Below are 20,735 nucleotides of genomic sequence, written 5' to 3' on the forward strand. Positions count from 1 at the left end.
CTGCAGTGCTACTGGGATTTCTGCAGTGACGTTTAGTCTTTTTTTTATCTGTTTGCTATGAATTATAATTTGTATTAAAATTTTTCTATTTCTACCTTGAAAAGTTGATTCGAGAAATCTGTCACATGTTTACAGACCTAGTATGCATTTTCTTGGGGGTCCATGTTTTCAGTTACATTTAAAAATCTAAATAAACAGTAGAAAACTTAAATACTTAGCAATGGAGATGTGAGTCAAATGGATGTATCCCAGATGTCATGCTGTACATGTAAATAAACAAGTTTATCCAAGTTAGAATTTTCTTTTACAGTTGTAATGTTTAAAAGACAAGTCCTGTCAAGAATAGTTGTTTGAAAGTTTCTTTTTGTTTAATAAATTCTACAGCAAATAACATATATTTGGGTTGTACCAAGCCACTCAACCCAGCTCTTATGTCAATAATTTACTTGATACATAAGCTTCGCTTATTACACAGGGGTTAATCATCTATGGCTCCTTTTCAGTCAGACACTCTTTGACTATAGAATTTTGGCTCTGTACTGATTTGTGGCATCAGTTTCCAAGACTTTACTACAGTGTTTTTTGCTTTAACTTTTCTTCCTCTAGTCAGTTTACTGGACAGCTCCCTACTTTAATCTCACCTGTATTATTACAGTTTTTAGCATGGTGGCACGACACTCAGTGATTTTTCTGGGACTCCTGGGACATAATCATGACAGTGGTGTGGCACTATGAGATAATGTAAAAGTCGGTGAACTGCATGTCCTGTTTAGATTGTATAGAGGAAGGTTAAGAGAGCAAAAGGCCATAATGAAGAAGTGCAATGCTGAAGCCACTTTGGGAGCCAGAGATATGACTAGTGTGTGGATCCCACTCCAAAGATTAAATTATATTCTCTTTGTGAGTAAATCTTTGGCTACAAAGACTTCAAAGGTAAAAGCAAAAATTGTTACTTTCTCTTGATAAACATCAGCATTGTGTCATACTCAGAAGATAATTTTGTGCAACCTTGAGAAAATTATGGTTGTAATACCTTGCAAACACGTTCAACATTCTCCACTTTGCGACGAACAGCAGACAGTCCTTCCATGAATGCTGACTGGAAGATAATGCAGTGAGCTCGATGAGCGAAGTCAGGAATTTGAGAAAGCTCATACAAGAACCTTTAAAGAAGGAAAGATTTGATTTAACATTCAGTGATATCAAAAATGGTCTAAATTGTTAGTTAAGGCAGGTTCTGGTCTCTTCAAGACCATAAATGAGTATGGTCCATTCAGCTTAACCTAATTTATACATTTTATTTTACCTAGGTAGGAGGCTCTGCCTCCTGCTCGCTTCACTCGCCAACCCCCAGGTTTGGTTAACCGGATATAAACTTTAAAGAGATTATTTTCATTTCATTAATTTTTTATTTCTTGATAGCTGCTAGTAATAAAGCTGTAGTGAATGAGTTATTCCCCCACTGGGGTTGCTAGTGCCATGCTGAATGATCTGCATGTCGCGCTACACGTCGTTCATTTAAAATCCTGTACAGCTGCTGCTGCTTGTGATGTGCTGCGTGATCTACATGTCTTGCTGTGCTACGATAATTTAAAAGCCTGTACAGCAGCTGTCCTTTAAGCCAGCTCCTACTTGTTCCGTGTTCTGTGATCTGCATGTTGCGCTGCGTGTCGTTCATTTAAAATAGTCTGAACAGCAGCTGCTGCTGCTTGTCAATCATTTAAAAGCCTGTACAGCTGCTACTACTTGTGCCATGCTGCGTGATCTGCATGTTGCGCCATGCGTCGTTCATTTAAAAGCCTGTATAGCTGATGCTGCTTATGACATGCTGCGTGATCTGCATGTCGCACTGTGTGTCAATCATTTAAAAGCCTGTACAGCTGCTGCTTCTTGTGACATGCTGTGTGATCAGCATGTTGTACTGTGCGACGATCATTTAAAAGCCTGCACAGCAGCTGTCCTTTAAGCCAGCTGCTACTTGTGCCGTGCTGCGTGATCTGCATGTCGCACTGCGCGTCATCACTTAAAAGCTTGTACAGCAACTGCTGCTGCTTGTGACATGCTGCGTGATCTGCATGTTGCGCTGCGTGTTGATCATTTAAAAGCCTGTACAGCAGCTGTCCTTTTGTCTCTCTTCTTTGTCTTGCAGGACGTTAAAGTGTCTCAGAGAAATTGTTTGTAAGTAGGGCGTGACAGTAGTCTCCCGGAACTTCAAAGTGTCTTCCATGCAAGTAGACTCGTGGGACTTCAAAGTGTCTTCCGAGAAGATCCAAGAAGACCTGCTGTGCATGTGTACCGCACCAACATTTTTAAATTCTTTACGAATTTCTACTTTGTCATCTACTCTTTGTCCTTTATTTCCAGCCCCAGGCATGGTTAAATGTCTTTCTAGCAGGCTGTATAACGCTGCTTGCATTGTGAAAGGTGGGGCTGAATGCACGTTAAGGAGCTGCGGTCGCATCAACTGCTGTCTTGCTGCTGCTGCTGGCGAGCTGTGTGTTCTGCTTGTCGCACTGTGTGTCTATCATTTAAAAGCCTGTACAGTAGCTGTCCTTTTGGCACTTCGCGTCCCTGCTGCTCGCATTGTGAAGGTGGGGGGCTGAACGCACACTAAGGAGATGCGGTCAGACCATCTGCTGGTTTGCTGCTGCTGGTGAGCTGCGTGTTCTGCTTGTCGCACTGCCTGTCGATCATTTAAAACCCTGTACAGCAGCTGTCCTTTTGTCTCACTGCCCTGTCTCATGTGATGTCATGTCTTCCAAGAAGATCACGTCTCGACTCCCCTGTCTCCCTCCCAAGATTTTTTTTCTAATAGAGAGATATACAGTAATACTGAGTTACACTAAACTAAGTTCCTTACTGTGTTAATTTATACTTTACCACTAGATACATTGGTTTAAATAACTTAAGTACATTATAAACAGCAGCAGCAGCATCAAACCTTAATAACTGTATCAACACTTCATCAATACTTCAGTGCTTCTCAAATGTAACCTTGGGAACACCATGTGCCTGCAGGTCTTTGTTCCTGCCAGTTTCACAATCTAACTAATCTCTTTTAATTAACTGGTCTTTGTTCACAGCTCTTATTCTACTTTCTGAAAGACACAACTGTGTGAGTTCACATTTAAAAGACATTCAAAAAGTGGAAAATAAAAGGATGCTTAATTAGGCTAGGAAGTCAAAACAGATTCTGGCTGGAACAGAAAACTGCAGCCACATAGCATCCTCAGGACTGAATCTGAGAACCACTGCAATACTTAAAAGGTTTCCTTGCTGCTGTTGCATACATTATGAAACTAGTACTAGGGTGTTGTACTGTATTAGCCATTGTGAATGTAGTGAGTAGTCAAGCAAAATTACACCTTTTATTGGCTAACTAAAAGATTACAATATGCAAGCTTTATATGCAATATGCAAGGAAACTCAGGCCTCTTCTTCAGGTAAGATGTAAGCCTGAAGAAGGGGCCCTAAGTTGCCATGAAAGCTTGCATATTGTAAATTTTTTAATAAGCCAATAAAAGCTGTCATTTTTCTTGACTTTACACAACATACCTTATGCAAGAAACACAAACATACTGAAATTAAGACATATTTCTAATAGTGATTATTTGAGTTTCAGTAACTGGGAGGATGGCACAAATACTTCTTATGTTAGAAGCCCCTCAAAACATCACATGCTGTAGGACACTGTGGCTCAGGAATGAGAACAACAAGCCAAGAAAATGCTATGGACAACTGATCATTTAAAGGATGGACTGGAGCTCAGAATGGCAGTGGTCTGTTCTAAGCCTCTGTATAGTCATGAAGTAATCCCAGGTGAGGTTTTAAGGACATTCTGTGTTAGAAGTCTTTTGAGTCCAGAGTCAGGATAGAAGATACGCCAAAATTTAGCTATCATCTTGGTAGTGTGGCCAGAGAGCAAAAGATGACAACAGAGGGTTTTAGAGACTGTGCTTCAGGCAAAGTGTTTTAGTGGTAGCCAAAACACTAGATAAGCAGTACTTTAGTCTTTCATGTTTCTTTGATTTTTTGCAATATTTTTTTAAAATCAGTCCTCATCTGTTTATTTTATCAAATAAGGTAACATATTGGTATATATATATATATATATATATATATATATATATATATATATATATATATATATATATATATATATATATATATATATATATATATATATTAAAGTGGCCCACAAGGTCCTAAACACACTTTCAGCTGACATGTGACATTTCTATTTTTTTTTTTTTTTTTTACTAAAATTATTAAAAAAATAGATATACATGACATTAGCTAAAGTATGGCTAACTGCCATGCTAAAACTGACCAGTTTATCTAAACACCTTCTTATTACATTTCCTAACTCGGTAAAGCAGTTTCTGCTGTTGGAGTTGAGGCTTGCCACCTGTGTGTAATTAATGTGGTTTAAGGGTTCTGACAATTTCAGACATCGGTTTACTGGATCAAATATCACAGTCTTTTACAAGAAAAATAAAAAACAGAATTAGTCCTTAAAGACGAAAACCAGTACATTAACTGGAAATTCACCTTTCGCCTTTAATAATGTTAAAAACACCACTAGGTCACTGTCTGTGTGGACATTATAATTACTCTTCAGTTTCAGTTGGGTTTTCTATAGGTACCATGTTTTTACTTTTCTACATTACAAAGGCTGGCATGTTAAATTAACTTAGGACTATAAATTTCCCTGTTTAACTATAGCTGTGTGTAACTGAACGTGCCCTTTGCTGGAACTCTTTGGGGTGTAACTGAAAAACACAACCCCTATAGAAACAAGTAAATTCCACACAGACAATGGACAAAAATGAAAAACAGCACAGTGGCAGAGAAAGTCATTGGCACATAAGCTGTTACATACAGTAAAGACCAAATGATGAGATTAGTATTTTAAAGGTTTTGTACTGTAAGTCATGAAATATTTCAGAGCAGGGAGCAGCAGTCCAGCCTCAATACACAAGTTTATACTTTAGTGTGAGCAGGAGTTCCAGGTGATCAAACAACAATCTGGCCCCAAAATGATATGCTTCAAGGCAGGGGGAGGAAAAAAAGAAAAGAAAAAAGAACAAACGGAAAATGACTCAGTCTTCCTGACAATTATTGAGCATAGCAACTTCATAATGACAATGAATTTATAAGGAATGTTAACTGAGCTGATGTACAAAGTGCCAGCTATCAATTAATCAAAATCAGCTGCCTGCTTTCCAAAAAGTCTTTGAAGAATTCACATTAATGTGCACATTCACATATTTAGTGGAGACATAACATTTTGGCTTCATCAGATGGTCTACTTGGAATTCACCCTGCTCAACTTCAAATTGTGTTGTTATCCATTTTGTAACAAAAAAAATGGTTGCACCCTGAAGCCGTGGTCCAATTTGCATGAAAAATGGCAAACAGAACAGGTGACACATATGTAACAAATCACTCCAAAACCAGGGAAAATGAACAATCTGTTGGTCCAGAATAGGGCCACACATGGAGATCATTAGTATCGGGCAAATCCCCCATTGTTGGCAATACAAACAACTATGTGCTGTGCCAAGGAGTCATACAAGTGTTCCTCAAGGGAGGAAATGGTTAATGAAAGGTATGATAAGAACTTTAGTTGATGTCATATACCATCTCATACATGCTTTATTGGAAATATGTTTGGGAATATGTGCTTGTGTCTAATAGGCTGCGTCTAGAAGACTGCTATGGTGTTTGGCTTAGTTTTGTCTTACTGAAAAATGGCATGCACGAAGCAATTCTGCTGGTCTTGGAAACTCTACAATAGTTCTAATAAGCAGCAGATGGGACCAGTTACTGCAGGTGGTATCTTTGATGATTCCCAAGCGGGAAGGCCAAAACCAGGAAAAGCCTTAACTACCTCAATATTCAATAATATTATTACTTTATTAGTCAAAAATATGATTAAAAATATACAAGTTTGCAAAAGTAACAGTCAACAATTTTTGTAAATGATTAAGTAAATAAAAGATTAACTAAATGAAATAGCAAAGGACAAACTGAAGATCTTCTACAAAATATTAGTCAGAGAAAATTAGTAGAAAGAGCTCTTCAAACCTAAAACAAAAATAAAGGACAAATTACGTACAAAGAAAAATGTGAACAAAATGAACTCCAACAGGCCAAAAAATTTGAAATTCAAAACTAATACTAAACAAATACTAATACGAAACACAGGATTCAAAAACAAGAGACAACGGGCCTTTCCAAAAAGAAAGACACACAAGAGGGAACCAAAGAACACAAATGCAAGCAACTAAGGCAAACAGCAAAGAGGTTGTGGCAGTATCATGATTTGGCTGGTGACTTTAATTTTTTCTGTTCCCAAGTCTCTTGAACATTTCTAAAAGTGTTCCGGGGTTGTATACAACAAGGAGTTCACTAGTGTAACAAGAAGAGACTCGAGGCAGAGCAAGGTTTGGGGCAGCCACCCGTTTAATGCGGTTTCCTGGCTGCAAAAGCAAATGATTAATGTAGACAAGTTTACACGACAGAGTCCAAAACAGAATTGCCTCCCAGAGCAAAAGCAGGAGGCTTTATAGGACGTTGGGCGGAAGTGACGTCGTCCTCAGGGCCGGGACCGGAAGTGATGTCGTCCTCGGGGCCGGGACCGGAAATGATGTGTCCCGCTTCGAGGTGGTGGCTCCTGGTGGGATTTCCCGGGAAAGACCTGTAGGGAACTTAGAAAGAGCATCAGCGTACACCGCAAGGGCAGATGTATAATCAGTCCTCTCTAAGCTCTTCAGCTGCCTCCAATGCACACGTGTGTGACACTAGATATATCAATTTTTCATTTCAAGGGTTTTTTTTTTTAACAATTTTGAAAATGAAGTACATTCTTCTGGAGTGCTGTATTGTTTTCTTATAGGGATCACCATTTGGAGACCTTTTTGTTGACAGCTGCTATGCCTTAACAAGGTAAAGCAACCAGGAGTGTGTAATGTGTGACATCATCAATACAACTGCTTAAAGGTCAGCATTGACCAATTCTGATTGATTGAGTTCAAAGATTCCTTCTAAGAAAAACTTTAGGGTTTTCATTTCTGTCGATATATCCCAGTCCACGAACATTCCTGTTCCTAGACTACATCTGCTTAATTTGGTTCTGGTTACGTATTTCCCATTGGCTACAAAATCCTGTACTGTATCTTAACTTTGATTCTTGATTCACACCGTTAGCTTTGTTTATTTATTTCATAGCGTCATGGTTGCGACCCTTTCCTTGTTATTTCGACTGGGTTACTTCTAACTGTTTCCTCATACCATAACCCTAACTTTTTTGTGAGCTTTTCCAGAATGCACTTTTGCCCACATCATTTCCATGTGCAAACTGGCTGGTCATCAGCTCTAACACTGATAAATCAAAGTCCAGGCTGCATCAACATAACTTCAGTACAGACAAGGTGTATTAATGTTATGATTAGGGATCATTTAATTTTTTTTTATGTATTTCTGGACTTTTCTTTAAAACTATTTACTGTATCTTCCATTACATGTTTTTTCGGGAGCAGATTCCATTCATTATATTAATTTTTTTGGATATTGTGTTAATTTAGTTACAAAGCATTCACTGTATTTCCAATGTCATTCTGTTGTTCCATGGCCGCTACCATTTTATACATTTTTTTATGCTATTGCTTGGGTGGTTGCCACAGAAGAATGTAACCAGAGCTTGTAACCTTTGATATAATCAGGCCATGAATATACAAAAGGTCATTACCATGCACATTTTAGTGTGTGAGTTTCTTTAAGATTTCCCAGTTTAGATTACTTTGCTTTGTTTTTCTACTTTGTTTTAGGATTTGGATTTTGGTTTTGTTATTTGGTTTAATTTCATTTTCTTGTTTTGACATGTTCTGGTCCCAAATCAAATCCAAACCTTCTTCTTGTATATGTAGACTGGGCAGGGAAACAGTTAGAGGCAAACACGGGTCTCATGTGCCACAATGACTCATCAAGGCCAGAAAACACTCGTGTGATTCTGTGGTATGTCTCATTACAATTTATTCTTAATATAGTATTGTTACTTTGGGATTTATAGATACTTCTCAAAGGGAGTGAGAGCTGATCAAGAACTACTGTACCGCAGTTACATCCATGCAATAAACAAACTGTACACTAAAATATGGTAACAATCATGCCTCATGAAAGTCAATGATTTGGGTCTCTATCAAACTCGCTTAATTTGCTCTATGGCTGACAAACAATTTGAGAAGGCAATTTTGTCAGGGTACAACAAGGTCATCATGGCCTAAACCCTATCTATTTACCCCATTTTTAATAATAAGCTTAATATTGGTCACTAAAATCGCCATTTTGCACTGTTGCTTCTAGGTGAAACAATTCTTATGCTACAAAGTACACTGTAACCAAGGTCATGCTTGCACTTAGCTCACAATGTGATTCATTCTACATCTTGGAATAATCTCTGAGGTGTGACTCCACAGGTATGTTATTCCGACCCGAACTGAGAGGGGGTGCTGCCGGTAACTGTTTTGTCTTGTCTTTTTCTTCTTCCATAGTACAGAGAAACCGGCCAATAAGGACAACTGACTCTGCCCCTTCCAGTTTCTTCTCTCTAACCAGATTATGATAGTTAGTTTAATTACAGATTATTAACTTTGACAAAGGGCTCTGCTGTATTGGTGTATCTGTCTGATAATATCAGTGAAGTTGTGCAGCAAACACAAAGGATGTGTAGCTGCAAATAAGTGGCAATGCCCTTCTATGTTTTACCAATATACAGTAGATGACAAAGTTGCCAGTCCTGATGCTGGCAGCAGCATTCTGTGGCTTCTCTTTTGGTGGTTTGGGAAGCTGAGGTTCCAAGATAGGAGTGGAATAACTGATAAGTCTGCATACAGAAGAAGGCAAAATTGAGATCAATCATCACATGCTTCATTTTTTCTTGCCATTTGAAGACAACCATGCCGTAATATAGAATTCTTCCTCACAAAATACACAAAAGACTTAAATTCTGCTTATATCGTTTACATATCAACTGTTATAGTCATCACAAATCAAGCATACTGGTGCTCTCAAATGCCATTACAGAATGTTACAAAATATTGTACAGTGATAAAATATGGCAGATTTATACACTTTTTTTTACCTCAGATTAAGTGTTTGTAGGCAAATTGAAATGAATGACTTTTGCCAGACAGGAAAGACAAGAGTGGTCAAGTCAAAAAGATGATCATTAAAACAAACTGGGGAACATGCAAATACAATAAAAAAAAAATATATATGGACATTAAATAAAAAGACTGACTGTGTATAAACATTAACAGAATATTAATGCAGTAACAAAGACATTAGATACACAATGGTACAAAATATTATAAAGAAAGTAACACATCTTATGATAAAACCACAAAGAGTCAATGGAGTTCCTTAACTGCCTGTGGAGCAGCTACCGTATATCAAAGGATTACTGCAAACAACTACATTTTGTAGATATTTTATGAACGTGAGGAATATCTTCTGTGGAAAGCTGTGTGCAGTTTCTTTCAGTTTTCATTAATGTCTTATTTATTTGCAATGCATATCAAGTCAAGTTGGGGAGCATGCACTGGTACAGTGAGTTGCCACACCCACTACACAACAAAACAACTCAGGATCCCGGGTGGCAACCCCCACAGGCAGACACGTGGTCCAGTCCAACCCTCCGGAAATGACCCTCTATCTGCCGCAGCCAGGTTAAACGTAGGTGACCCCTTGGCCTGGTTGAGCCACTCAGTTCCCCAACAATGAGGATCTTACAAGCTGGGTCACCCTCTGGGAAACGCACCACATGGCCGTAGTGCCGTAAATGCATATAACCACATGAATTTCAGTGATAATGAAGATCACCTTAACCTACAGTATAAGAAACTACATTAAGTTTGACTCAACAATGGAGCCATGAATGATGAAATGAGCCTGTCTCAATGATGACGCTGAAGAAGCTACAGTTGGTAGATGAATACCTACCAATGGCAGGCCATCACCAATTGGGATGTTCATAAGAGGTAAATGGTACATGGAAGGTTGGTGCCAAGCCATTTATTTATTAGCTATGTATTCTAAATGTATCAGCTGACCATGCCCTGTTACTTCATGGTGAGATTTCGGTATTTCTACTTCCAATGGCCCCAGTCAGTAAAGTTGTTATGTTTAGGCTAATGAGCTAACTCCAGTGAAAGTGTTATCAGGCTTATGACAGCTGTTGAAAACTATAACTTTTAAATGTCTCCTAATGATAGTCTGTCTGTTCAATAAGTTTCTCTGTGCAACTCTGCAAGAAATTCTAAACATTGGCTTTCTTGTTATCCAACATAGCCAGTTGTTTTAAAACCTTGCATCTTTGCCAGAGTAGTCTGTAAAGCATGAATACTACTGCTTACTGTTCAGGCTTGTCAACCAGCTTCAGTTCCTCCTCCTTTGACGTTTCATAAAACTTTCTTATTTTTTCCAATTCATCGCTCTGTGCTCTCTGCAATACATAAAGTAAAGAAATATCAGCAGTGTACCATTTGTTTATCATATTTTAAGCCACTCTTTCTTAGTTCTGAACTACAGTACAATTACTACACCATTGCATCCTCTTTGCCAATCTTTTATGTACACCTATAAGGCCAAAATGAACTTTAAACTACAAGGTTTAATCTAGCAGATGCTTTTATTTAGATGCTTTTTATTCAAAACCACAACAAATGCTATCTCAGGGCATTTTACACGCATACAATTATTACATAGTTGCATATGTATTGAATTTTATAATGTGTGGGATCAGTAGCTTCCTCAGGGTTTCACAGTAAATCACAGACTGTGACTGAAAAAGCTTTCTACTAGTTTGCACCCCATTGCCATGATCACTAGGCTACACTGACATAAAAGTAAAAAAATAATATTCAATATCATCTTTTCTTAGTAAGTGTTATTAGTTGGTGCTGTTTAAATATAAGGCAAAGCTTCTTGCATTATATCTATGTCAAATTTATATCCAGTAAATTACACTTTGCCTATCCAGGTTAAGGTTACATCATGGTACAGTCTATCCCAATTATACCAAGCATAAGACAGAAAGCAACACTGGATCAAGACCAGAACAAAATATTATATATATAAATATATATATATATATATATATATATATATATATATATATATATATATATATATATATATATATACACACACACATACACACATTTCTAAAGTGAACATCATTAAAAGGTTTTTAAACTATTTACTTTGGATAACGGTCTTGCCTGCCAAGGACTAAACTGAACTAGATCTGGGGACTGAACTGGAAATCTTGACATTCTGAACAACACGCCTAAGTGCTTTAGAGGTTTTATTTGTCTACTACTTAACACTAGAATTACCAGAACCTACGAAAAAACTCGTAGATCCGGGCCACCTTAAATCCGTTCGCACCTCTCTGCCAGCGTCTTTTGTCCTGTAAATGTGCTGATAAAGACAATCAGCAAGCAGCCTGCTATTTCATCCCCCACTGCCTTAGAATATGCACAAAGTTCTCCCAGCTCATGCCTTGATTATCTGGGAGTGAAGTTCTGGAGTTTTACAGTGGAAATAATACATCATTATTTGGAACACATGCATTTCATGTATGTTCCGTTTCTACAATAAGCTGTATAAATACATTTTTAAAACAGAAACATATTTCATTTTTTAGTAGTATATCACAAAATGTTGGAATAAACTATATAATGTATGAAGCCTGAAGTCCAAAGATTAAATAAACACTTTCACAAAACGTTCAAGGAAAAGACAACAGCTTCCGTGGTGTAGCAGTAAGATTTGCTGACTTGTAATCAAGAGTCCCCGGTTCGATCCCGACTGCCTCCTATATTCGCTGTTTTCAGTAGTGAGCTGCTCTTATTGTTAATATTATACAGTACACACATACACTTGGTTTGTGTCTGTAACACACGGTGTACATTGAGGAAGAGAAAACATTATTATTTAACTCACAGATATCAAGGACTATGTTTTGAGTTGATCATGCTGCAGAGAGCTATATGATTTATTCCTCATTTATGCAGAAAGGAGTTGGGCTGTGTGCACAGCATTAAGGGACTAACTTTTATCATTTATAGGAAAGGCTGACCTCTGATACTATCAGAGGACCCAGTGAAGAATGTAAGATCTTAATGGACTATACGAATATTTAAATTGATTCTAAGTGTGTATAATTAGAAGGGTGTATTCCTTAGGAATGCAAATGGCTGTTTGTTTCATGTTTTAGGACATTCCAATATGTCATAAATTAAGATTTAACCTTAAGCTATGTATAACCTCAGAATGAACTGCTAGGGTTTTTTTTCCTTTTCTAGGATATAAAAGAGAGAACGGGTTTACTTTAGATATTCTGCTAAAACCCAAATCAGTCGACTGAGTTGGAAAGAGGCAGTCTCACATTTTTTCTACTCACCAAGAATTAAGAATAAAGAAATTATTTTTACTTTAATTGGGTTTAAGTTCTTCCGTTGTTTCGACTTCAGCTCACAGTTTTTGGCGCCCAACGTGGGGCAGAGACGGCGCAAGCGACTCCTTGAGCAGGATCGTCCAGAGGACCGGTAAAAGGACCGACACCGGCCGGGTCGGGAGGACCAGATCCGGAAAAAGTTAGGACTGGCCTGCCTCGGGCGACTCCTGCATGGGAATCCTTGACCTCCTCTGATTCTTCCTGAATGTCGAGTAAACTGGGAACTTCCAGGCGGGAGGAAAAAATTCTTGGTGAGTAGACCGAGGGAGTCCGACCGGGGAAAAGAAACCAGGCAGTGAGTGGACCGGAATGTATAGATAAGCTCTCGGAAATAAAACAGTGTAAAGATTATGAATGTTAAGGACATGAGTTAGTACACTCCCTAGGAAATGAAGAAGAAGTCTCTTAGAGGCTTAAAAGTAAAATAAAGGAAGGGAGTGGGAAGAATAGATAAATAACTGAACATTTAGTGATCGGGAAAAAGCACTGTTGCGGGAGGGCGGGACTCTTTGCTCTAACGGTCTGGTTATATTCTGAACTCAACGGGTCACTCAGGGAAATGATCACCTAAACAGCGGTAACCAGCGGCCTTCGGGTGAAACTGTCAGTCCGCTAATCAGGTTGATCGTCCCGGTGGACCGGGGAACAGGAGGGACCTGGAGTGAAGTGACAATTGAGGCTGGTTTAGCAAAAAGAGTGCGGAAAACTCACTGACCATGGGGAAAACTAATAGCAAACCGGTTAAAACTCCTTTGGGAAACAGAAAGCATGAATCAACGTACTCATCTGTGACTGAATAAAGACTAATTGATTGACTATTCCTGTCTTCCTCGGGTGTTACTTCCACTGTTTATTTGGCACCGAACAGTTTCCTCCTGTCGGAGAACCCGAGTGAAGGTGCAAATTGCAGACAGGAATAAGATCGGTGACCGCTGAGTACAACTGCCTTACCGTCCGGAGAGGTACTGGGACGTAACGATTAGAGCCTCTTGGAATGAGACGGAGTCTTAAATAGACTTATAATTAGAAGGAGAGGTGGAAATTTAATAAAAAGGGAAAGTACCTCCCGGTCGGGAATTCGATAAAGAAAGACATTGAAAAAACAGGGTGTGAATGAGGAGCCTCTGTTCGGATTATTGTTTTCGGAAAACGTACCAAGGAAAAAAAAAAAGCGGCCGTCCAAGACACTACATAGAACAGAAAACAGGGTTAGATTAAAAAAAAAAATAATAAAATTGTAAACGGTGGAATGAACAGAGCAGGGGCAGATGGCCAGTAGAAGGCTCTGGTGATATGAGTGAACTACAGGAAGTTAGGTAGATTGTATATAGAAAAGCACGAGGGTGCTCTAGTCGAGAAAATGGAAATGTTTTAATAGATGGGAATTGATAATTAAAGATAGAGCCCTGAAAGCGATGCAGAAGTGCAATGAGGGACTGCAAAGCCAAATTAAACTTATTGTAGAAAGAGAAAAGTTGTCCTTGATAATGCAAGAACTGTCCCAAAAGTCCGGATGAAAGAAGGAAGAATAAGTAAATATAATATAAATAAAAAGAAGAAGAGATTATACCTTGATTTAGCGTCAGCATGCGTGTCCACTCCTTTGAGGACAATAGTCCATCACCACCCCTTGGGCAGCTTGAGGAATTAATGAGGGAGAGGAAGAAGATGGTCCCGATGATTTTTAAAAAATGAACAGTTTCAGCCAGAGAGGATGAAGAGCGGGAAAGGGATACCTAATAATCCCGATTCTGACCCTCAGGGTCAAAAACATGAATATGAAAGGATGGAATTTCAAGCACCATTAATACAAGTGCCCTTTCCGCAATATAATGTACAACAGCCTGACTCAGATTAAAACTGTCCCACCTTCATGGTGCAAAGAAACTGGGACCTGCAAGAATTAAAAGAGGTGGTGCAGGAATTGCTGAACCAGTTCATGACAATGAAGAAACAATTAGATGACATATATAAGCCAAATACTGCAGAATGGATTCAGGTCCTTAGAAGGAAAGCTCATTTCAGGCTGAAATGATGTGAGAGTGCAATGGACAGAGACTCTGGGACGACAGCGGGTTGATAGTGGCCAGTTCAGTGTTCAGTGGACAGTTACGAGCACAAATAAAAGCAAAATATATCAGCCCTAATGCCCAGTGAACTTTGACAAGACTTGATGGTCGCCTGTGCCTTTGCATTTCAGTTACAAATAAGAGAGTGAAGGTTGCATCAGAACAGCACACCGCCCTTGCACTGACCACCACCATTACATGCTTGTATGCTGCCTTGATTGTTCATGTTTGACTCAAAACAGCAAAAATCTCTGCTGTCCTGGGTTCCTCTTGGATTACAGTATTCAAAATCATTTTACTGTATTGCATGATTTTTGGACTGTATTATGATGAAGTTTGACTTGGACTTTTCAGCTGCTGTTTTCAGAAAAAGACTATTTGCCTAACGAACTGTTATATCTCAGCAAAACTGGCTGGAGCAGTATTTCTCTTTTTACAACAATTGCTTTTCTTCTGGAGTGGTTTTACCACATATCCTCATTGCTAAATCCTCTCGTTTTCAGTGGCATAATGTGAGACAATTGGTAATAGCATGTCCAAAAGGGGAGGATTGGGAGTATGTGGGACCTAACATTAAGTTTACCCAGATAGATCTGTTAAGAAAATAGCAGTAGAACTAGTTGTACCTGTAACCCAATCCGTTCTGTCATTTATCTTTCACTTCTCCACCTAAACCCATGCTGTTTACCCTTAAAATTTTTTAATTAGATTTGCTCCACTCATCTCTCTGGGTACAAGGGAAATAATATTTTGTCTGAATAGCTCATGCTGAACCCTTGGTCATTTTCCCCAAAGTCATCCTTCCGTTTACATTGTGCACAATATCTTATTTCGTTTGAGGCTGAGACCGGTATTACAATTGTTTATGCTGATTTAGTTAAGCGGGGTTGCTATTATTCCGATCCAATACTTTCCTATTCTTCCAGTTAGAAAGCATATGATTCATGACGATTCATTCAGGACCTCCTGGAGTCAATGCTGCTATACACCCTAGGACTCCTATAGTCTCAAAACCTTCCACTATTCTCTGTACTGTCCCGGCCACTGCTATGTGGTTTTCTGTTACTGATCTTGTGAATGCTTTCTTTTCAATTACTGTACACCCTGAGTCTCAGTTCTGGTTCGCATTCACTTTTAAAGGGAAGCATTGGACCTGAGCTGTGATGCCGCAGGGATATACAGAGGCTCTGTGTGCGTGAAGGTGAGTGTGTGTGTGCGTGTGTGTGTGCGCGTGTTCGTGTGTGTATGGACAAGAACTAGAAAAGATAAAAAGTTGAAAGGTTATTGGCCAAAGGGGGGTGGTGTCCTGGTGTAATATGTAGATGAGTTGCTTTTATGTTCTGAGGCTCAGGAATAATGCGAAGAAGACACAAAGGCTTTGTTGGTCTTTCTAGCGGAAATCGGGCACAAAGTGTTCGGAAAAAGTTGCAACGGGTTGAAAGAAAAATGAAATACCTGAGTCATGATTTGACTTCAGGGGAATGTGCACAGTCTGCAAGACGGCAAGTTATGTCTGTTCTTGGAATGTTATGATATTGATATGGCCGGCAATGGGTTAAAAAAAGATTATTTTTTTTTGCCGAAAAGCACAGCCACTCCAAGAATTAGCGACCTCTTCTAATTTGGTTTTGACTGATAAAATTTCATGGACGGAGCAGGCTGAGAAGGCTTTAACTGATATAAACTAAATTTTGATGTCTGCGCCTGCGTTAAGAGTTCTGGACTACGGTAGTCTCGTCCTTTCACTCTGTTTGTGGACGAGAAAGGGGGGTGTATGACTGCAGTATTAACTCAACAACAAGGAAATAGACAATGACCGGTCACATATTACTTAAAAAAATAAATAAATAAAACTGGATCCAGTGGCCGCTACAATCCCGGCCTGTTTAAAAGCAGCTGCTGCAATAACAGAGGCCATATTAGCATGCTCAGATGTTGTTCTCATGAGTTTATTAACTGTTAAGGTACCACATGCTGTACATTCCATCTTAGTACAGACAAAAAACATCTCATTTGACAGGTGCGCTTGCGATAGTGAAGTGTCAAGCTCACACTGGGAAGACGAATCCAGTAAGTGAGGGAAATGCAAGCAGAAGTGGGCAAAGAAAGCCCAGGATCCTACTTCACCACTAACTTCTTTATTTCTATTACAGAAGGAGGAACAAGAGTCACACAAGGATGCAGTATTATCTCTACGAACTGTAGCAACGGAAAAGGAGATAAAGACGTTGCAGAAACAGGGATCAGATAAAGCTCTGAAAGGAATTTAGATCCATCCATTAACTAAACAGCCTTTTTCCCAAAAGCTTTCTTTCTAGGAATTGCAAAGGCTGCATGGTTTGGCCCACCCTTCCAGAAGACACAATGATGGCACAGGTGCAACAATACTGTCACGCCAGGGTTTTTCTAACTTTGCTGATCAGTTCTGTAAGAGGTCTACATTATGGCGAAGATTTAATGTAGGAAAAGGTTTGCAGGTTTGCGTAGTGCCTTACAGAGGGAAACATGGTGAACTACCTCACTACTGTAAAGGCAATACACTATTAAAATGTGCTCTGTACCCTGTCAAATGTCACTATTGCAAGATGCTCAACTCTAAATCCAGCTACCTTACTTCCCACTGAGGGAGAGGGGGAACCAAATAACTGCCAGGATGAGATAACAAAGGTCCTGAAACCTAGTCCGGACCTCCAGGAAACTCTACTAGAAACAGGAGAAATTCTTTATGAGGATGGCTGTTCCTTGGGATTGGACGACAGAACACTCTCCACCAGTTATGCAGTGGTCAAGGAAGACCACTTACTTGAAGCAAACCGAATTTCTTCTAGTTTAAGTGCACAAGCAGCTGAGCTAATAGCTCTCACTCGAGCTTGCCAGTTGTCTGAAAGGAAGGTCATAACCATTTACACAGATTCCAGATCTGCCTTTGGAGACTTCCATGATCATGGGGCATTATGGAAATTAAGGGGATTCAAAACCAGTACTGGTAAGCCCATACAACACCAGAAATTAGTGGAATCCCTTCTTAAAGCTATAACAGAACCATCAAAACTGGGAATACTTAAATGGCAAGCCCATTACTGGGAAACAAAACCCAGTCAGCCAAGGAAATGAACTGGCTGACCATTTGCTAAACAGGCCGCCTGTAATAACACACCAGTCTTTATTCCAACAGAAGATGACAAAGACTCTGATAATCAAATTATTTCTTTACAGAGCGCTACCACTGACCGAGAAAGGATAAAGTGGTCCCAAGAAGGATCCCTCTCTGCTGGGGTCTGGACCCATAAGCAAACTAACAAACCTTTCCTCCCAAAGGCTTCTTTTCCAGGAATGGCAAATTCTCACACGGCCTGGATCATGCAGGAAAAGACACTATGACTCAGGAAGTCGAGCGACATTGGGAAACCACAGGTTCTCTACATATGCTGAACAATTCTGCTGACGCGCACTATGCCAAAGGTTTAATGTAGGTAAAGGTACTCAGGTAAGCCCCCCGTCACTCCTAACCCAATGGGTCCCTTTGAACACCTCCAAATGGATTTCATTGAGTTAACACCGTCTAAAGGCTACCGTTATTGCTTGGTAATTGTCATGTGTTCTCCGATGGGTGTAAGTTTTCTCTCTAAGCATGCAGATGCAAAAACTGTGGCTAAAGCTTTAATAAAAGAAATCATTCCAAGATGGGGAATATCACAGAAACTGCATACCGATAACGGAACCCACTTTGTGAATTCTGTAATAAATGAGCTGACTACTTGGCTCCAGATAAATGTGCATCATTACTGCAAATACCATCCTCAAAGTGGAGGTATTGTAGAAAGGTGCAATGGTACCCTAAAATCAAAATTGGAAAAATCTGTGAGCAGACAAACTTAACCTGGCCAGATGCTCTATCCCTGGCCTTGATGGGGTTGAGAGGAAGGACACATCGGCAGTTGGGACTGTCACCATTTAAAATTGTAACTGGATGCCCCATGCCTGTTGGCATGGTTATTGGAAATGTTACTCTGCATACTGTAGACAATGATCTTCTCTCTAGTCTTGCAGGTCTCCGAGCTTCCCTGAAGGAAGTCCACAAACAAGTTAACAAGGCTTGGCAGACCAGTCCCCTACTGATGAAGTTCCAGATTCCCCTTGGAACCTAGATACTGGTCAGAGACACCGAAGGAAACATTGGCATCAACCTAGCTGGAGGGGAACCATTCCAGGTGCTGCTATCTGCACCCCACATGCCGTGATGGACGAAGGACTCTTTTCTTGAATGCACATCTCTCACTGTAAAAAGTGGACTGAATCATTAAGCTGTTGCTATTTTTGGACTTTCTATGCTGAGACTCTGTCAAGGGATTATTCCCTTTGTCTTAGGGGATAATCTGTGATATAAGTGGTTGAAGGTTACTGTTACACAATTAAGAACAGATTCTTGTTATGCATGTGCCACTGCTAAACCCAATCTCCTAGTTGTATCCCTTCCCAATAATCTACCCGTGCTTTAGCTGGCCTTACCTCCCTATTTATCTAATTAGCAGAACACCCAGGAACACCTGACTCTTTTTTTAACTCTTCCAAAGATTGGTTCGAGTTCTTGAAAATTATTCTCATAACTATCCTTATTTCTCTGGCAGTTTTCATGTTCTTGGGTTGCTGTCTAACCCCGTGCATCTGAGCCCTTCTACAAAGGTTTATTAACGCTTCCATTACTAAGGTTTATCTCCTCAGTGCTGACCCTGACTCCCAGTACAAACCTTTTCTTCCATTTGCCAACCCTTTCCTGAACTCTGATGATGCAGAAGTCTTATTATTAATGTGCACATTTTATGTGCAAAGGGGGGAACTGAGGAAGAGAAAACATTATTATTTAACTCACAGATATCAAGGACTATGTTTTGAGTTGATCATGCTGCAGAGAGCTATATGATTTATTCCTCATTTATGCAGAAAAGGAGTTGGGCTGTGTGCACAGCATTAAGGGACTAACTTTTATCATTTATAGGAAAGGCTGACCTCTGATACTATCAGAGGACCCAGTGAAGAATGTAAGATCTTAATGGACTATAAGAATATTTAAATTGATTCTAAGTGTGTATAATTAGAAGGGTGTATTCCTTGGGAATGCAAATGGCTGTTTGTTTCATGTTTTAGGACATTCCAGTATGTCATAAATTAAGATTTAACCTTAAGCTATGTATAACCTCAGAATGAACTGCTAGGGGTTTTTTTCCTTTTCTAGGATATAAAAGAGAGAACGGGTTTACTTTAGATATTCTGCTAAAACCCAAATCAGTCGACTGAGTTGGAAAGAGGCAGTCTCACATTTTTTCTACTCACCAAGAATTAAGAATAAAGAAATTATTTTTACTTTAATTGGGTTTAAGTTTTGCCGTTGTTTACGACTTCAGCGCTCACAACATTTATAGGACTTGTAAAAGTTACCCTTTTTTTTTTTACTTTTATCCTCTGATTCACGATCATGATACATACTACTGCCCTAGGGATCTGATGCTGTTAAGTTTTATTTGAAACTGGGAATAACTGTAGATGTGAGTGGTGTTCTGAGACAATGGAACTGGACATTCTCTGATCTCGAGGGATAAAAGCTGACACACAAATACTGGTGAATTTGCCTTATTCGTATCTCTTTTTTTTATTCAGTTTTATTGAGTGTTTCTGCTGTCACTGAATTAGTATGCGCCTTATGGTCTATGATGTAAAAAAAAAAATATCAGAGGCATAGGTATATATGATATTTGGAATTATTCGTTTTATGACCTGTATAGTACATTTCGGAAAACATTGTGGCACAGATGTAACATTATTCATATTAGTCATATTCATTTGCATAACATCTTGCGGTTGTAATCAGTGACCACGTGTTTTTTTTCCCCCGATCTTGCCAGTCTCCACGTTGCTGTATGCTGTTTCTTTTGAACTCCAGGACATGCAGAAGAACGAATAGTACAGAGATGTCAGTTCAGTGCCATATGTAATCATCAAATTCAAATGCTCACGGTTCACACACATGCAAGGACCATCCTTCCTACATTTACGACGTGTGTACATGTCTATGATGTGGTTCCTGTTACATTGAAAGGGCACCTGACACTGACTCAGTTTCTCAGTTTACTTTCCTGGGGAAA

At 39.3% G+C, this 20,735-nt stretch overlaps 1 protein-coding gene across 1 annotated transcript in view; it reads right to left on the reverse strand.

Annotated features, from left to right (window-relative positions):
• LOC120518304 (formin-like) overlaps nt 1-20,735 on the reverse strand; it is a 509,433-nt gene that overhangs the window by 241,849 nt on the left and 246,849 nt on the right. Inside the window, exons 8-9 of the mRNA XM_039741029.1 lie at nt 10,419-10,507; nt 1,034-1,163 (exon numbers count right to left, since the gene is read on the reverse strand). Coding sequence (XP_039596963.1) covers nt 1,034-1,163; nt 10,419-10,507 — 219 coding nt within the window. The remainder of the gene's footprint in view (nt 1-1,033; nt 1,164-10,418; nt 10,508-20,735) is intronic.

This window comes from Polypterus senegalus, chromosome 18, assembly GCF_016835505.1.
Source record: "Polypterus senegalus isolate Bchr_013 chromosome 18, ASM1683550v1, whole genome shotgun sequence".
NCBI lineage: Eukaryota > Metazoa > Chordata > Cladistia > Polypteriformes > Polypteridae > Polypterus > Polypterus senegalus.